This window comes from Alligator mississippiensis, chromosome 14 (assembly GCF_030867095.1).
Source record: "Alligator mississippiensis isolate rAllMis1 chromosome 14, rAllMis1, whole genome shotgun sequence".
Classification (NCBI taxonomy): Eukaryota; Metazoa; Chordata; order Crocodylia; family Alligatoridae; genus Alligator; species Alligator mississippiensis.
Genome location: NC_081837.1, coordinates 36,063,783 through 36,083,308, shown reverse-complemented (window position 1 = coordinate 36,083,308; position 19,526 = coordinate 36,063,783). Strand labels below are relative to the sequence as shown.

The following is a 19,526-nucleotide window of genomic DNA, read 5'->3' as shown; positions in this document are numbered from 1 at the left end:
TTTATTTGAAAAGTCTGTTATTTCACAGACTGAGACAGACTCAGGACATGCGAAATTGGCTTCTTTACTACCTGTTGATCAAGTGCCTAGTAGTGCTTTAAGTGCAAGGTGTTGAAACGCATGGGCTCTCTGTTGCAGGTGGGGGCTGAAGTGAATTGCCGCTGTAGGAATGATAGTTACAGGCCTTTGTATTAGCACCTGCCAGTTATTGTTATGGGTGCAAATTGAGTCTGTACAAAGGGAGGCCTCCCCCCTTGAAAATTTACCTCTGAACCCTGGGTGCATTTTATGATCCTTCACCAGTTATACTTTAGAGCTAGATCTTGATTGCTAATTACCAGAGCTAATTCACTACTGTTGTAGGACCCAAGCCTGCAAGTTCTTTCTTATTCTTGTCTTGTGAGGGTCTTGCAGTACCCATGAGTTTTATAGACCCGGAGGGATGCAGTGTATTAATACAAACAATTGGTTGTAATGGTTTTTCATGGCTGCAAGTTTTCTAGGAAGGGCTGAATCTATGTAATTCAAAAAAACCCATGGGTGAGGCAGCAGTTCAACCCTTAATACACCCTGTCTGAGACAAGTGATAAGCAGTAAGTGCGCATATCGTTTCAGGAGGCTTTTGCACTTTGGTTTCACACCCTGCTGTCACTCTCTTCTTTGGCCTGCTGCTTCATGTGCTTTGGCCCAATATTTTTCCACAGCTTATTTTTTTGTCCTTGCTCTCCTCACAGGTTGTTCCCTGGCTTCCTATTAGCTTTCCCTCCGTATCCATTTCCCACCTCTCTTCCAGCCTATTCCACTTACGGACAGTGCAGTGTCTTACCCTTCTCTAGCTGCCCCAACTCCAAAGTGACACGGAACCTCTGGCCCCAAAATTCCACTCTTTTCGGCTTTTTCTACCCCCCTAAATGTTCCATTTGTTGTTTGAAGGGTGTTGGAAAGGATATTAATTTTCTTCGCTGTAGCACAATCTTTCCCTTCACTATCTACCACCAGCATATTGCTTGAGGTTGGAAATGAAACCTAGCCTGTGTCTCTCTGTGACAAGTGGGAGCTCCCCGACCAGCACAGTACCAGCCACCCACCTGTCTTTGGGCAATGCCGCCCGCCTGCTTTCCTGCCACACCTTGATTGTAAATTATTGAGTTGTTAATTAAGCGGAAGGCTGCCTTTCAACTGCCCTGTTGACAAGGGCCGTATGTACACGCTCCGAGCATCCCTACATGTGTTCCATGCCTCGCAGATGTTGCTCACAGCTATGCCAAGCTCCAGCCTGTGGCCAGGTTCAACTCATCACAGTATTGAGTCTGTTTCTTTCTGCCCTGCTAGGGCCACACTCATACCACCTGCTTCTCACTGAGGCCTCTGATGCTCCACTGGCTCTCACCCAGTCTCTTTCATACTGCCCTTTGTGGTACCAATCCTTCTCTCCAGGGGACCGTACTCATCCCACCCTCTCCCAAAGGGTCTTCATGCTTGCTACTCTTCACTCCCTGGCCAGCAAGCAAACAGTCTTTTGGGCATCTCCTGCTACCCTCATCTTAGCGAGCATTGGGCAGTTCACAAAATGCTGTGCTGACTCTGCCCCTGGTTTCATAGCCAGGTAACTCCCTGCACCTGCTCTTTATCCAGAGGGCGATGGCTCGCCCCCTGGTTCTCCTCCTCTGCCACCCTTCAATCAGCCTCTGGTCCAGCTATGGCCTCAGATGCCTGGAGGCTTACCTGGACCTAACTCTAGCCCCCATGGTAGCAGGGCCTCCACTCAAACCCCTGCCCACAGGTCCCCAACATATGCCCCTCGCTCTCAGGGCTTCACCACTGCTACTCTCTACTCCACCCCATACTCTGGGGTCAAACACCCCTGCAGGCTCAGGTGACACTTGTTGGTGTGCCTGGCGCACAACTCACGCCCTCTCACCAAGGCATCAGCTGCTCCTCTTATGGGGTCTTCTACCCCTTCAGGCTCAGGTGCTTCTCAAAGCTCACCTGGCCTCCACTACGTGCCTTCGGGGTCTTGCTCAGGTGTCCCCTATGGACATCCCTGGCCCCACTACTCCCTCTGATGTTAAACCTGTAACCCACCAGGTGGTGGGGGCAGGAGTTCAGGTGCCCCAACCCACCTTACACCAGGGAGGCCCTCGGTTCTGGCATTTAAGCGGTCCTGCCCTGCCACAAGGAGGACCACCAGGCCTCCCTATCCCAGCAGGGTGCAGTTTTCGGTCATGCCCAGGACCAATGAGGCCTCCTCCTTCCCCATAGCCTCACCCTTGCCTCCGAGATGTTCTCGGAACAGCAGCTCCTCCGGGAGATGTTGTTTCCATGGTGTCTGGCAGCAAAACTATTTGTCTCCAGCCCTCCTGGCCTGGGACTTAAAATGGCCACGCATCAGGGCTGGGGCCGCACCTGCTTGCTGCCAGATCCAGGTTGTAAAGTGGGAGAGCGCTGAAGTTGCCCTGCCACCCACCTTCCCCTTGCCATGTTTAGCAGGGAAGGCTTTTCCCTGCTGCTCCCCAAAACAGGCTCCCCCAGAGTCTGTGATAGTCCTAAAGTGGCGGACACCCCACTGGTGCTCTGCCACACGCTCATTTAATTTCTTTGTAGACCCTGGCAAATATCAGAAGGAGGAGATGCGTTGTCCTCATGCTTGGCCCACAACATTGCTGCATTCTTCCTCGGGCTCTGTTTAGCTCATGCCATATGTTTGAAAGCACAAGCATATCTAATAATATACCATTTTCTCTGGCGTGCTGTCTGGGGAACGCTTTTCACGGGGAAAGTGAGACAGACTGGTTTTTCACTGCCTTGGCTCAGTTGTGTCATATAGTCTAGGTACAAAGGCTTTTTAAATTAAAGTGGATTCAGATTTCTCCAAGTGTAGCGCTAACTTTGCAACAGCTACCATAAGACCTTCATGCTAGAGCAATGTTTCTCAACCAGGGTGCCTTAGCACCCTGTGGGGGTTGAGATTATTTCAAGGGTGCTCCAAGGTGCCATGTGATGTAAGCACGATTAGATGTGCAAATATGATTTACAGGATAAACCCAGAGATTTTAAATAGGAGCCTATAGTGTTAAAAGCATTCTAACTTGCTTTCATCTTTCTGAGTTTTTTGCAACAAAAGAGTTGCTCTATTATTTTTCTGTAGTCAAAATTTGAGTGAAAGCTAAGAGCTGGCATTTTCTGACAGGTCCCTTAAGTCTAATTGGGGGGTGCCTTGAGTCTAAAAGAGGTTGAGAACCACTGCGCTAAAATACCAGCTCAGCCGTGTGAAGAGAACATGCAGCATAGAATAAAACTTACTTCTAAAGATAACTCCATCTTTGCCCAGCCTTAGTGATTTCCGTGTCCCTTTCTCCCAATCTCACTCACTAGTCATTTCTTTCTGTCTGTCCAGTTTCTATCCACTCTCGACCCCACCGAAGCTAATATCTTCACTAGACTTGTGAATTGGGTTTATTACTGATCCAGGTTGATTTGCAGATCAAAGCTACTTTTGCCATTAGAAACCAGTGATGCTCTCATAGTTTCATAGTAGTTTGGGGTCAGAAGGGACCTGAACAGATCACCTAGTCTGACCCCCCGCCACTGGCAGGAGCACACGCTGGGATCACACGACTCCAGACAGGTGTTTGTCCAACTTCTTTTTGAATTTACCCAAGGTAGGAGCGAGGACCACTTCCCTAGGAAGTTGGTTCCAGATCCTAGCCACCCTAACAGTGAAATAGTGCCTCCTAATCTCTAACCTGAACCTATTCTCCAGCAGCTTCTGGCCATTGTTCCTCGTCACCCCAGGTGCTGCTGGGGGGAATAGGACCCTTCCTATTTGCTGCTGATCTCCCCTAACGAGTTTGTAGGCAGCCACCAAATCCCACCTCAGCCTCCGCTTGCTGAGGCTGAACAGGTTCAGGTCCCTCAGCCTCTCCTCATAGGGCGTGCGCTGTTGCCCGCCAACCAAGCAGGTGGCCCTCCTCTGGACCCTCTCAAGGCAGACCACATCCTTAAAATGCGGCGCCCAGAAGTGGACGCAGTACTCCAATTGTGGCCTGACCAATGTCGTGTAGAGGGGGAGTATCACCTCTCTGGACCAGCTTGAGATGCATCTTTGGATGTATGACAAGGTGCAGTCGGCTTTGCTGGCTGCGGTCTGGCATTGGCAGCTCATGTTCATCTTGGAGTCAGTAATGACTCCAAGATCCCTTTCCGCCTCTGTGCTTACAAGGGGGGAGTGCCCCAGCTTGTATGTATGCTGTGGATTCCTTCTCCCCAGGTGCAGCACCCTGCATTTATCTACATTGAACCCCATCCTATTACCATCCACCCACTTCTGTAGTCTGTCTAAGTCTAATTGCAGCCTCTCTTCCCTTTCGAGCCTGCCTACCTCTCCCCACATCTTGGTGTCATCAGCAGACTTGGACACTGTGTTTTCCACCCCCTCGTCCAAGTCGCTGATGAAGATGTTGAACAGTGTAAGCCCCAGGACCAAGGCTTGGGGGACCCCACTATTCACATCCCACCAGGTTGAGTGTGACCCATCCATCACCACTCTCTGGGTGCACCTCATCAGCCAGTTAGTGACCCATCCAACTGTGTAGGCATCAATGCCACAGTCGCTCAATTTATTAATGAGAATAGGGTGAGAGACAGTGTCAAAGGTCTTCTTAAAGTCCAGAAAAACTACGTCCACGGCGACACCATCATCCAGGGATTTAGTTACCTGGTCATAAAAGGCAATCAGGTTGGTCAGGCAGGACCTGCCTTTGATGAACCCATGTTGATTTCCCCTGGGCATGATCTCCCCTGCAGGCCCCTCAGAGATGTGCTCCTTGATAATTATTTCAAGGATTTTCCCCAAGACCAATGTGAGGCTTATGGGCCTACAGTTTCCTGGGTCCTCCTTTCTCCCTTTCTTATAAATGGGGACCACATTAGTTGGTTTCCAGTCTCCGGGCACCTGGCCCATGGACCACCAACACTCGTACACCCGGGCCAAGGGCACAGCAATGACCCCTGCCAGCTCTCTCAACACCTGTGGGTGGAGGGCATCAGGGTCCGCAGATTTAAAAACATCCAGCCCTTCCAGAAGATGCCTAACTACTTCTGCGCAGATCCGAGGCCTGGCCTGCGCAGATGTAGTTAGGGACCTTCTGTAGAAGGAATCTCCAGATCTCGGAGGGAGCGGTTATTTGGACTGGGTGGAAGACCGAGAAAATTCCTTTCATACTTCCCTTGACACAAAAGAGAGCCATGATGAATGAATAACCAACAGTCGTCATCAATCCCTATGCTGTGTGTGGACGTTGCACTCTCCTGCTTGGAGCTATTTCTACAGCCATGCATGCTTTATTTATTAATTTACTGCTTTGAATGTTCAAAACAATTGCCCACTGTAAAGTTTTGCATCCACATACAATTATTATTACAGTATATAAAATTGGATTCTTAGAGTGCAGCAAGAAGGCATGCTATGCCATGAAGGCATGCAATGTCCCCAACCTACTTCAATACCAATCCTTTAGGCAGATACCTGGAAATGACCCGGACTAGGAAGAGGCATTGCATTTGTCCTAGGACAATTTGTGCCTGTGTTTATCCCAGAACAGAAATGTCCTGGGATTGGTGTGTGCACACATTGCCCTTCCATTCAGAGTTTAGTGAGTAGCTGAATGCACTTTTCTGCCATTGATTCAACGATGCAATCCTGGGATAATCGTTTAGACACACTTTCTGATGTCCTGGAACAAACTGTTAGCACTTCTTATCCCATGCACATTTTTAGGCTTTGTCGAAGGACAACCGACACGGATGTCTGAATGATCCCACTTTGTCCCTAGATACAGTAGTTTCTCCTGGGATAAATACAATATCTGTTTGTAGCCCCAGAATTATTAGACCACTTCAGACAGCACTTGGCCAGATGAAACTCTTTCAAACGTCTCCGTATGTGATTGCACACCATTTTCTTGAGAAAATGCCTAGCACAGCTCTCTGGGCCCATGTCTGAGTTCACTGCTTTGGTGGACTTCTTGAAAAGGGTTGTATAAAGGCCACGTTGGAATGGCAGTTGCAACCTTAGTCGTGTAAAATAGGCATTGCCACCATTGACAAAAGACTGCTTCTCCTTGACAGCCAGATATCTGCAAATCCCATGGTGCATTTGATCAGCAGTAGGATTTTACTTTCAGGTACAGGTATTTAATACTCTTCTGTAGAATGCTTACCTGTTTTTTCTACTAGACTCTGGAAATATTGAAACATCTAGTGAATAAAAACAGCATTGTGATTTACCAGGTAGGAACAGTGCCTTCTCTTAAGTTTGGAAGACACCCAGCACATTGTGTGAGCTACTGGAAATAATAATAATATTAAAAAAAATACCTATTGATGCATGTGTACCTCTTGAACTTAAAGAAGGTGGAAGGACTTCCAGTACTTTAGCAAGTCTGCAATTGTGTCTTTAGTGGAAAGGTTGCACTCCCTAGTTCAGAGTAAGATTTTGAATCTGCTACTCATGTTTATCTGTCCTGCTGTCTTAAACTGCATTCTGCCTGGGTTGTATTACAGATTTTCTGGGTTGCAGCTATGAGGAAACCTCGGAGGAGGTCCCGGCAGAACCTCGAGGGGAGACGCTCTCCCTCGCCCTACAGCTTGAAATGCTCACCCACCCGAGAGACTCTGACATACGCCCAGGCCCAGCGGATTGTAGAGGTTGACATTGATGGACGTCTTCATCGTATCAGCATCTATGATCCTCTGAAGATCATCACAGAGGATGAGCTGACAGCCCAGGACATCACAGAGTGCAACAGCAACAAAGAAAACAGTGAGCAGCCCCTGTTCCCATCGAAGTCCAAGAAAACGCCATCTAAAGGCAAAAAGAAGGAGTCATGTTCCAAACATGCGCCAGGGACATCTTTACACTTACCCCAGCCCAGCTTCCGGGTGATGGACTCCTTCAGCCAGCCTGATGCTCCTCCCCTGCCTGCAGCATACTACCGGTACATTGAGAAACCTCCTGAGGACCTCGATGCAGACGTGGAGTATGACATGGATGAGGAGGATCTGGCTTGGCTGGAAATGGTCAACCAGAAGAGGACGGAGGATGGCTATGGGTCGGTTTCTGCTGACACTTTTGAGCTGCTAGTGGATCGACTGGAGAAGGAGTCCTATTTAGAGAGCCGCAACAACGGGGCTCAGCAGTCCCTCATTGACGAGGACGCCTTCTGCTGCGTCTGCATGGACGATGAGTGTCACAACAGTAACGTCATCCTGTTCTGTGACATCTGTAACTTGGCCGTGCACCAGGAGTGTTACGGCGTGCCCTACATCCCTGAGGGCCAGTGGCTTTGCCGCTGTTGCCTTCAGTCCCCTTCCCGCCCGGTTGATTGTGTTCTTTGTCCAAACAAAGGTGGAGCCTTCAAGCAGACCAGCGATGGCCACTGGGCCCATGTTGTTTGTGCCATCTGGATCCCAGAGGTCTGCTTTGCGAACACTGTGTTCCTGGAGCCCATCGAGGGGATCAACAACATCCCACCCGCTCGCTGGAAACTCACTTGCTACATCTGCAAGCAAAAAGGCATGGGAGCTGCCATCCAGTGCCACAAGGTGAACTGCTACACTGCCTTCCATGTCACCTGTGCCCAGCGTGCTGGTCTCTTCATGAAGATTGAGCCCATGAGAGAGACCAGTGTCAACGGCACGACTTTCACGGTGCGTAAGACTGCTTATTGTGGGGCTCATTCCCCACCTGGGACACTGAAAAAAGGGTCTCCAGCTGCTACCAGTGAGGGGGAGGAGGACATTATGAAGGAGGAAAGAGAGGAGGAGGGCAGCACTGGGCCCCCCAAGGGATCTCTCAAGAAGAACAAAGTGAAGTTGAAACAGAAGATCAAAAAGGAAGGTGGTGACCTGACAGATGGACGCTCATCTGTGCCACTGGTGATGGTCACACAAATCCCTTCTTACCGGTGAGTGTTGGGGCAGAAGCTCTTTGGTCATCGGGGACTGAGTAGGGCAGTGAGACTCAAGTCCTGACAGGGGCTGAATCCACAGGAGCCATCCGTGTTAACCAAAGAGCCACAACAAGATGCAGGCTGTCAGGTGAATTTTGACTAGCATACTCTATTGCAGAAAAAAGAAACCAAGTGCAGTACTGTACAGTCCAACAGGGGACCAGTTGGCCTCTGCAGTGTTTACTAAATTTATGTGCATGCACTAAGAGAAGAAAAATTGATAACATTTCTGTCAAACAGCCAGAGATTTTAAGTTGAAGAGTGCCTTGTGGCTCAGGAGCTATGATCTGAGTGTCACTGGGATAGGGCTTGTACGTTGAGCACTAAGTCCAGCATCTGTCTTCCCTCTAAACTGCACACCCTCAGAACAATTCCCCAACTGTGTAGTAAACTAGTATCCGCTCTCAGGTGATCTGTATCAGGTAGACAGTATCATTACAGGGAATGTTCATATTGTATGGTGACCATGTTTGAAAATAGTTTTGGGCAAGGTTACAAGTCATCAGATGAATGGCAGCTTCTGTATGATAAAGAACTACTGTATTTTGATTCCTGATGTCATAGCTCAAAAAATTCCCCCATTGTCCTGAACAACTTTGAATTTGGCTTAATATATTTCTGGCAGATCAGGTGCATGAAGATTTAAATGTTGCTTTATTTTCATTGGACATCTGGGAACATGCAGCTGGATGCACCTGATATTTTAATAGATTTCTTTCCAAAACTGCTGCCAAGATACCACTTAGACACACCCAGTGTTGTGAAGGGGTTAACACATGCTTTCCTTGGACTCCAGTTGCATTTCTTTCCTAGATTTCCAACCTTCAAAATGTCAAACTTGAATGACCTCAGTAAAGTTACTGACATTGAAATGAGTTTGAAGTTAATTGCTCTTGTTGAGAAGAACTGGTGGTGGGATACCTGCTTTGGTGAGAACCTCCAGCAGAGCTGATGTTAAAATAGCAAAAGGTAGAGAGGGATAACCTCACAGCTGACAGACCCCAGATTGGCATGGACTGGCAGAAGTTAAGAGCATGGATCTTTCTGTGCCTTGACACAACTTTGCAAAATTGTGCATTTGAGCTGCAGCAGGAGATCTAATGTGTCACCATGGTCCACAGAATCTGATGATTGCTTTGTTGTGTGGGATAGTCTGCTCACTGACCCTTTTTTCTTGACCTTAGGTTGAATAAGATCTGCAGTGGGCTCTCACTCCAGAGGAAGAACCAGTTTATGCAGCGGCTGCACAACTATTGGCTGCTGAAACGCCAGTCGAGGAATGGTGTGCCTCTCATACGGCGCCTGCACTCTCACTTACAGTCCCAAAGAAATGCAGAGCAGGTACTGCTTGCTGTTCAGCACTGTGCCCTGTGCTGCAATAGTGTGGGAGAAAAGAGAAATGTGCGTGGGGAGGGAGTAAGCTTGAGGTTAATGGAAAGGGAAGCAGGGTGGATGGGCTGGGAAGAGGTGATCTGAGTTTGAACTCTTGTAGGGGGCAGCTAGGTAATGAGTTCTAGTTATTGAATTTGGGATTTGGAAAGGGCAAGCAAACCATCCTTTAAAATAAGTGTCACAGTGAAGAATTTCTAAACCTTTCTTGCCTTCGGATAGCATGCAAAAGGGGTCAGGTCAGGTTGGTACTTGAATGCGACATCCACTATGCCAAAAGAAGTGGAGTGGGGTGGGTTAATCCCTTAGATGATTTATAAAACCAAGGTCCTGACTAACAGTGGTCATTCGACATGTCATTCTCAAGAAAACGGGTGTTGGCTCTAGAGTCCTGGCTAAGATTTGGTTTGGGTAATTCTTCCCTCAGCCTCACATTCAGTTCCTCCCATTCACGTTTACATGGCACCATATAAACAGTCCCCAGATATAGTCCTCTTTTGCTTTCTTTTCTGGACTGATGTGGCACTCAGCAGTGTTAGCATTCTGGAACAGAGATAGCTGGTGAGGTAGTGAACTGAAATTATTTCCCTATGCAGTGGAATTACTAATCTTTGCAACTAACCTATTGGTGTGCATTGTGCATATTGTGCACATATATTTTTTCCCATGTTGAGTTGAAATCACAGACTTCAATTTGCATGCAGTCTCCTCTGGGTGATTAGTACAAAATTAGCTTATGCTAATTAATGTAGAGTGTGGAGAGTACAACATTTATTTGATATATTAATTTAGCAGCTTACAGCAGGTAGTATGTGTAAATTAATGCTTCTGGGTTAAAGACACTATAATTATAAATCACCACTATTTCTTTCATGAAAGAGTTTAGGTTTGTCCTTTACTGATAGTTATAGGCAAGCATTTATACATGAGTCTATCTATATATCCGTTTGAAAATCAATATACAGAGATTAAGAGGAAGAAAGATACCTATATGATCAAGGCACTGGAGTGAGACTTCAGATTTTTAAGTTCATCTCCCATCTCTGGCTCTGATTTTGGGGAAGGCACTTGCTCTTGGTGGCTTGGGTTCTTATTTGTAAAAGAGGAGATAATAGTTCCTTTTTCTCATGCTGTCTTAGCTAGTCTGTGTAGACTAAACTCTTCGGGGCATGAATCTTCCCTTTCTAAGTACAGCATTGAACACAGTGAGTCCCCCATGTCAGCTCTAATTAACTTTGATATGGAAGGAGTTAATGAGAGTGAACATGGGCTAGAGCATACTTCTGGAATGAGGTTATAGTATGGCTTAGATCTGCCCATATGGACAAGATCAAACTTCTTTTTAACATGGTGAGAGGTAGGTAGTTACAGTGTTTCAGCACAGACCATGCTACAGTGTAGATAAATGTGGAAGTAAACATGAGCAAGGTGTGGGAGCAGTGCAGGGTAAACACTTGGAAAGCATAGAAAACACAAGAAGCCTTTATGTGTAAGTCCTCTCATTCCCGTGTTTCCTTGTGCAGAAGGAGCAGGATGAGAAGACCAGTGCAGTGAAAGAGGAACTGAAGTATTGGCAGAAACTGCGGCATGACTTGGAGAGGGCACGGTTGCTTATTGAGCTGATCCGTAAGAGGGAGAAACTTAAACGGGAACAGGTAGGTGGATCTAGGGCTGAGTCACTTCATTATGCTACCCTAGAGTCTGGTGTCCCTTGCCATCTGCAGCTGCTCCATCCTGGCAGAGGAACAAAACCACTGCACCTTTACTGAATCTCTCTTTTTCACAAGGTGTGATTTTCTGAGCCTCTGAGCATCCACAACTCCTACTGATGTCAAAGAGAGGAGGTGCTGGTGTTCAGCACCTCTGTAGAGCAGACCCTCAGTGGTTTGCACTGAGCAACAGCTGACTAGTGGCATGGACTGGAGCCCAGCAGTGTGTTGCAAAGGCTGCCAGCTTCCTTACATAACTACCTGTGCATTTTAATCCTGACTTCAGCCCCGCTTCTAATTCAGTTTTGGGCATGGACCAGGTGCTTACACAATCGAAACAGGATCTCTGTTAATATTTATTACTGTATTTTGATAACCATCACTCTAAGAATGATCCTAAACCACCCATCTCTTCATTTGGTAAGCCCTAACTTCCTGTGACTTGCCCTCTTTGGGTGATTTTTGAGAAGAGGTAAACTTAGATCACTTAATAACTAGAAAGTTTTCCCTTTGGTTGTTGTATTTTTTTCCAGCTTGCACTGAGTTGTGTGATCATATTTCTCTCACACGTTCGATTCTGGCATCAGTATTATTTACTATGCTTACTAGGCTGTCCAGTTGGGGATCCTTTCTAGAGACAGCTGACTGGACTTCATATATTTTTAGATTGAGCCTGTCTGATGGTGCCATCAGTGTTCATCTGCTGCTTGCATTGTACCTGACTTAAAGTTTTGGTCTGATCCTGCTTCTAATGCAGTCAAAAATCATCCCTAGAAGTTTTCTTTTTGCTTTCACTATCTTGATGTATCCGTGTCACAGTTACCTAAGTCTAGCCAAGCTAGCTGAAACCCCAGTGCCGTTTAGAAAGGAAAATTTATCTCAGAGAAACACATCTAGCTGAAGCTGTTTCCCAACCCAACTTGTAGGTATATAGCATGCCACCTGTTTGACCTTTGTTTAAATTCATTGTTGTTATCATGGAGGCCATAAGGCATGATTCTGTTTCCCTTTGTGTATTTAAATAGCAGCTTTTTGGTGGTGAGTGGTGTTTTTGGCACTTATGCACAAGTTGTGATTCTGTTATCCTTAAACTGTGGATGCATAAATGTGTGCACTTAGACTGGACATGTGCAGTTGGCTACACACTGGCTGTGAATGTATCCTGCCATGTATAGGCACCCATTGTGGGTGTGTAAATGCATACGAGTCACAAAAATGAAGCTGGACAAAAAGCAGTAACTAATGGATGTTAGATGCTGGAGGAGGAAGGGGCCTCCCTCTGCTTTAGTTCCTATAATTGAGTGGTTAGGGCACTGCCCAGGAAACTGAGGACCCAGGTCCTAGAAACTCAAACAGGAACAAGTAAGTGGATATTGGGTTGACCATCAATCTATTACACTACCCTGCAGCCCGGTGCCTTGTGTTGGGGGGTTTGAACCTGCGTGTCTCAGTCTTCCCAAATACGGTGCTCTAGCTGCTGTATCACAAGCCAGGCATTATCTAGGCCTCTTTCCAATGCTTCCTTTGAAGCCATCTCCCTGGACAGCCAAGAGAAGAAGATAACGTGGCGTCAAGTTGTGAGGGTATGTGGCTCAGTGAGAAGGCTGCTGCACTGAAAGGGAGCAGGCTCTGCGTTCTAGTCCTGGCCCTTGTTGCCAGTGGGGCAGAAACTTCCCTGCTGCTTTATCTGCTCTCCATCCATTATGTCCAGTGAATAGTAAATGCAAGGGGCGATGACTCAAGTTCAAAAGAAGCACTAGAGAGGGGATTGGGTAATGCCTGAGCTGTCCTCCTCTTGGATGTCTGTGCATTATTCCTTTCCCCCCTCCTCAGGTCAAAGTTCAGCAAGCTGCTATGGAGTTACAGCTGACTCCTTTCAATGTACTGCTGCGTACAACCTTGGACCTGCTACAGGAGAAGGATCCTGCCCAGATCTTTGCAGAGCCCGTTAATCTGAATGAGGCAAGTATCTTTCCAAGAAGTGCAGTTTGGTGGGGGTGGAGCTGAGGTTTTGGTGGAGCATTGCTGAGAGGAAGGGAGAAGCCCTCATGGTGTGGATGACAAAACCAGGGCACCTCTGTGTAGAAACTCATTCCTTCTTTTGTCCAACACTGGCATTTAGTAAGGAATTTCTCAAAGTGGCACTATCCTAGCTGGCCAAGACAGGGCATTGTTTACTGGAAGCCTACTAGAGTGCCTCAGTGAAGTAATACCATTCTGCAGTCAGGACAGGTCTGGTTTAACTGGGTGGAACAGAAGTGGATTGATGGCGCTGTCTGTCCCTCTGCGGGTGGGAAGGACATGAAGAGTGCTTGTGATGGATGCGCTCTAGTTGGCTAGTAAATGGTTTTTGTAATTGTACAGGTTTTATATGTTTAGGTTCCAGATTACCTGGAATTCATTTCCAAACCAATGGATTTTTCCACCATGAGGCGGAAGCTGGAGTCCCACCTGTACCGAACCTTGGATGAGTTTGAGGAAGACTTTAACCTTATAGTTACCAACTGCATGAGGTATAATGCTAAAGACACCATTTTCCACCGAGCAGCTGTCCGGCTCAGAGACCTTGGAGGAGCGATATTGCGCCATGCGCGACGGCAGGCTGAAAACATTGGCTTTGACACTGAAGTGGGGATTCACCTGCCTGAGTCGCCCAAAACAGAAGACTTTTACCGCTTTTCCTGGGAGGATGGTGAGTCCCCTTTGCCTGTGTGTTTTTGGATTAGTTAGCAGTCCAGGAAATGTCATGTCCTAACTCTGTGTCTAGGCCCAGCTGTCACTCAGCCATTGTTCTGAATCCACCATTCAAAAGGTGTAAGATTTGGCCTCACCTGTCTGACACAGCTCCCAGCCTTTGAACATCTCAAGGCATTTAAAAGAGCCCAGGATCTTTGGAAAGTGTCACGATGGGAGCTCCTGGCTACTGGGCACACTGGAAAATCTGGTCCTGACTTTGATGCTGAAACCTTCTGAAAACATAGCCCCAAACTCTCGTGAGAGAGCACTGGCTCTTTGTATCTGACATTAAAGAACTTCCCTTTTGCAACACTACTATGAGCCCAGGAGGTATTTTTAATCCCCCTTTTCCGGGTGGGAAGCTGGGACCCAGAAAGATTAAGTCCAAGGTCACACAGAAGGTTCATGGCAGAGCCAGGCATTGACTCCACCTCTTCTGAGTCTCATCAGACCAAGGGCTTGCTAGTTGCTGTGGACTCTGTATACTGCAGTAGTACTAGAACCTGGGTAGTTTTAAAGGGCCTTGAAAAATTGACTCCGTGCAGGATCAGATTGTTGTGCACTCAGATTTTCTCCCCCAGTCTCCTTTTACTCCCTGATATGAGGTGATATATTTCATATGTCTTCAAGAAAGATCCCTTACATCCCTTGGCAGTTCATTGTAGTCTGGGAGTGCATTGGGATCTGTCTCTTAGTTTCTGTGATTTTCTCGGGTCACAACTGCTGCAGACAATCCAGGATAAATGCGCTGCAGATTTTTAACCCTCTCCTAGAACTGCACAGGACATAATGAGCATAAATCAAAGAATTGGCTTGTTATTAAGGTGAGGTAGGGGAAGGGAAGGAATTCTTTATGGGGGAGATGGTGTCAATGTTGGTGGTGTCTTGACTCCTGCCAAAATCTTATCAAAATCCAAAAATACTCTCAGGAGGACCTTTATTTGGGGAGTACGCAACTGCTTCTGTTCCCCAAACTACCTGCATCTGTGTCTGTGAGCGTTTGTTTGCAACAATGCTGAATGACATGGCCAAACTTATTCTAGGCCACTGCACCTCCTTTCTTTGGAACTCCCTGGTTATAGCTGTGCTACATCCTTGATGCTTATGTGGCTGCTGCTGCTGATGTGCATCCCTGCCCTGTCCACCCTTGTCTGCCTATCATGCCTGGAAATATGACAGGGAAGCTGCTCCAGGGGCATCTCAAGTGACCACTCTCAAGCACATTGGAGAGAGAGAGGCCTGGGAGGGCAGTGGTGGGGAATGCCCCGAAGCACCAGTATTGCTGTCTTTTCAGGCAGGATGTGTGGGAGTGGGAACAGGAGAGGGGAGGCATGCTATTCAGTGGTAGCTTTGACAGCACCAGGCCACAGCCTAGATGTGCCCTCTGTCTGTGATGTGCTTCCCAGTGGCTGCCGCCCTCTTGGCATCTAGGGCTGAGAATCCTGAAATCCTTCAGGGTTTGCATGTTGCAGACTTGCATGTGGGTGTGACCTGGGGTGACTGAGCTTCAGTACTGCAGAATTTCCTCCTCCAAAAGCTTGCTCCTTGATGACATAAGGGGTCAATAATCTCGGTTCACCTCTATTCTTGCTGCAGTGGATAACATCCTTGTCCCTGAGAATCGGGCTCACCTTTCCCTGGAGGCGCAGCTGAAGGAGCTGCTGGAGAAGCTGGACATGGTGAGCACCATGAGGTCCAGCGGCGCCAGAACCCGACGCATTCGGCTCCTGAGACGCGAGATCAACTCCATCCGGCAGAAGCTGGCCCAGCAACAGAACAAGACCATGCCGAATGGAGAGTCCGCACCACGGGAGGAAGGGCTTGACAGAGTACTGAGGGGAGAGCAGGATGATGACGGGGAGAAAGGTGAGAGTTTTCAGCAAGGCACCAAGGGAAAGGGAGAGCCCTGCAGGTTGAACAGGCAGGGGTGTGTGCAGGCGATTGCAGCAGACTGAATGTGCAACAGAGTTATTCCTCTTTGCACTAGAATGCTGAACAACCAGACCTTTATTGTAGCAGAAGAGATGTCATATCTAACAAGCAGTGTTTAAAACAACAGGGCATGTAGGACTTCTCAAACCTTCCTGTTGTGTGGAAATTGGAATCAGGCATGGGGTTACATGCCTCCAACCTCAGCTCCAAGGGGAATGGTGGCAGTGGCTGTAAGAGGGTTAAAACTGGATTCTGCCCCTGTTGAGTGTTGGCCCTGGAGAGAGGGAAGAGAAGCAGAACACTTGGCAGTCTTTACACTGTCTCCATGCTTCTCTTCTGGCGCACAAACCAGCTTCCATTCTTAAGACGTGGTTTTGGTGGGCTATTTTTTTGGGGGAAAGGTATGTGGTATAGGAGTAAATATGGTATTTTGCCTTTCCACTGAAATGGGGTGCTTCAGCCTCCAGGACTATTATCAGTAACCTGCAGTAGGATTCCATTTAGAAATTAAGAAATAAGGGTGTGTTACTAGGCAGACAAGGTTCCTTGGGTGAATTTGATATCTTTTATTAGACCAACCCAAATTGTGTGTTACTAGTGAGGCATGTGGCAGCCCTGGTTACAGAGCATGAGCCCTCTCATAGCTGGGCTATGCATGTGTCAGCATTTTTTGAGTATGTACGAGCAGGTGATGATACAGAGTGCCCTCTATGCCTATACAGTGCCATATAAACACTATATATCACAGACCAAGAATTCATAGTGTGTGGAGCAGAGTAAGGCAGGATCCTTGTGATCTGGGCTTCCTGTTCAAAAGGGTTACAAGCACAGCAGTGACATGGAGCTGAAGCGGCTTGTTACAGACATATTTGGCAGGCAATTTTCTGCCAACTCTCTGCAAGGTGGGCTTGAACCAGCTGGCCCCCAATATTTTTAGAGTAGATGTTTTCATCCTTTTTTATTTGCGGACCCCTAAAAATTTCGAATGGAGGTGCAAACCCCTTTGGAAATTTTGAAGGGAGTTACAGACTCCTTGGAATTGAAAGTGTGGGTATACACATACTTTTGATTGATCATAGTAATTTTTTGTGGACCCTTTAGACATAGTCTGTGGACCCCCCAAAGGTCTGAGGACTACATGTTGAAAACCACTGGTGTAGAGAATCCATTCAGAGCAGCAGATAGCAGGAGGAAGGCTTTTGGTGGGTTGGCAGTGGCTGGGCTTAGAGGGAGAATGTATCAGGTTTTGGTGCAGGCACCTGGGCTGTTATCTCATATTTGATAATCATATCCCATAGGGCAAGAATAGGTTAGGCAGTGGCCCAGTCTGACTCTTCCTTCCCTGGTTCACTTTGCTCCTGGCCGGGCCACAGAGTCTGGAGCAGCAGTATTGCACCTGCAGAGATCTGCTTTGATCATTTTTGGTTGCAGGGAGGGGGTGGGCTAGTTGTCCTCCCTCTGCCAGCAACGGCATCTGACATGGTAGAGAAGCAAGGGAAGTAACTACCTTTTCCCCTCACTGTTGGCAAAGCATTGCAGCAGTATCAGCCAGTGCCAGAAAGGAGACAAGAGTCCTGGGAGTTGGGGAAGGAATGGACGGATAGGAGAGCCCCTGTTTTGCCCTGAGGTTATTCTTTTTCATGTTGTTGAAAAAATGTCCAGAGAGTGACCTTAGTGATATGGTGCAAGTGACTGGCCAGGAGGATGGATCTAGTGTGGGAGAAGAGGGACTATCTCTTCAGGTTGGGGGGTGTCATTACATCTTTATCTGGGTACCCCGCTAGGGGAGTACAGATGCCTGATACCACTGGAGCCTATGGCTTTCCCCTCACCATAGAGAAGCAGTAGGGTGGATGTTAGTATTTTGGGGAATTACTCTTTCTAAAATGTCCAAGCAGATTCTGTTGTTCTTTAGCAGATGACACCAAGCCCCCCCACCCCCCCACTCTGGAGCCCACAGGACCCGCACCCTCCCTGTCTGAGCTGGACTCTCTGCAGGACCCACCGATGCTCAAGCCCATTAGTGAAAGCAAGTCCTTGAGCCGGCTGCAGAAGCGCATGAAATCGGACGGCGAGCTCTTTGACAAGAAGACGCTGCAGAGGGAGAGCCAAGCCTTCCAGCGCTTGCTCAGTGACAATGGCCTGAACGGCCTGGCCCTTCAGGCCACGGACACTCCTGCCAACCCTCCATTCAGTGGTGTGGGCAGGCGGACATCTGTCCTTTTTAAAAAAGCTAAGAATGGGGTGAAGCTGCAGAAAGGCCTGGACTGCCCGCTGGAGAACGGAGAGGACCACAGCCAGACTGGACAGATTTCCTCTTCTGGCACAGAGGGTGAGCGGCAAGCCAGGAAACGGCCACGGAGCAGGAGCTGCAGCGAGAGCGATGTTGAGAAATCCCCCAGGCAGTCAGGAGACACAGGTGACTCCTCTGGGCTTTTCTTCCTCTGGTGCCTCTGACCAGCAGGAACTGGTTAGGGCAGTGGGGCCTGGTAAGCATTTTTTGCCAGCTGGCAGGGCTGCTTTTGTTAAAGATGGACTTCAAACCACGGGAGAGTGAGCTGTTTGATTTAGTCACTTGCAAAGGGGCTGCCAAACAGCTTGGTGATTTGTGGGTATTGAATGACACCCGTGCTAGGTAATTAGGGGAAATTATCTTTAGTTAAGAATCTACCTGCATGGTTGAGTGTTATGCACCAGTTGCATGCCAAGGGCAGGTATGGCATGTGAGAGCTTGGCTTTCCAGAGCAGGAACTTCCTCTTTACTCAGCAAAGGCTGAATCTTTTCTTCCATCTCTAGATGAGTCTTGCAGTGACATCTCGGCAGGCGATTCATTTATTTTCTTCATGGCATGCCTGTCCAAAGGGTTTTACTGACAATCTGGAGAAGGAAATCCCCAGCATCTACCTGCACTGCACTGCCCCTCTTATCACAGTGATGACCCATTCAGGCTCAGAGTGGGTGTGCACGTTACTCTAGGCAACATAATAGCCGGTGTTAGAGGAGACATGACTTATGGTAAACACCATATTTATTAAATTTACTGATGGCCGCAAATTGAGAGGTAGGACGAAAAAATCGGTGAGAAGGAAAAAATGCAGAGGGCCTTTTCAAGTTAGAAATACGGGCAAAAAAAATAAACGAGATCAAAATTAGAAAGATGCAAGGTGAAGGGCAAACACAAATGAAAATGATTCCAAGCAAAAACGAATAGGAGGAGATAAGGCAGCAAACAAAGTCAGAGTGCCTTTGAGCTGTAGTCAGAGATATCACAAAGCAGGGAGGTAATAATAACCCCTCTCAGTAAAGCTTAACTCAGCCCACACCTGGAATACTGCATTAATTTAAAGATATCTTACTGCCAGGATGATGTTAATAAGTTAGAGAGTGTTACAGAAAAGTAGTCAGAGTGTTGGGATTCACTCAAAAGAAAGGTTAAAAGAGATACCTAAGAATAGCTGGCCTAAACAAGACTTAGAGCGAAGGGATACATGAGCCATCTGCAAGAATTTAACAGAAGAAGGATTGCTTAAATCTGGTGGATTTAACTATGAGTAAGAGAATGAAGTAAAAAAAAAAAAAAAAAAAAGGTAAAAATGAAGTGGGGTATTGAAAAGTTGACTGCTGGAACAGGGAATGATGTTTTTCTTCAGGGTCTAGGGGCTGAAGTTTTGCTTTTGTGATTTGGTTCCTTCCCCAACTTCAAACATGGCTGATTTATCCTGATGTCATAGGAGTGACTAGTATGCA

General features: G+C 47.4%; 1 protein-coding gene across 5 annotated transcripts in view; it reads left to right on the top strand.

The window, feature by feature from the left end:
• BRPF3 (bromodomain and PHD finger containing 3) overlaps positions 1-19,526 on the top strand; it is a 43,841-nt gene that overhangs the window by 7,944 nt on the left and 16,371 nt on the right. For 3 of the 5 annotated variants that reach the window (XM_019492524.2, XM_059717504.1, XM_014605468.3), the window contains exons 2-8: positions 6,565-7,967; positions 9,197-9,353; positions 10,925-11,056; positions 12,944-13,072; positions 13,490-13,802; positions 15,443-15,712; positions 17,694-18,197. In XM_019492524.2, coding sequence (XP_019348069.2) covers positions 6,583-7,967; positions 9,197-9,353; positions 10,925-11,056; positions 12,944-13,072; positions 13,490-13,802; positions 15,443-15,712; positions 17,694-18,197 — 2,890 coding nt within the window. In that variant the 5' untranslated portion in view covers positions 6,565-6,582. The remainder of the gene's footprint in view (positions 1-6,564; positions 7,968-9,196; positions 9,354-10,924; positions 11,057-12,943; positions 13,073-13,489; positions 13,803-15,442; positions 15,713-17,693; positions 18,198-19,526) is intronic. The other 2 variants (XM_059717505.1, XM_059717506.1) reach the window with 1 other exon arrangement.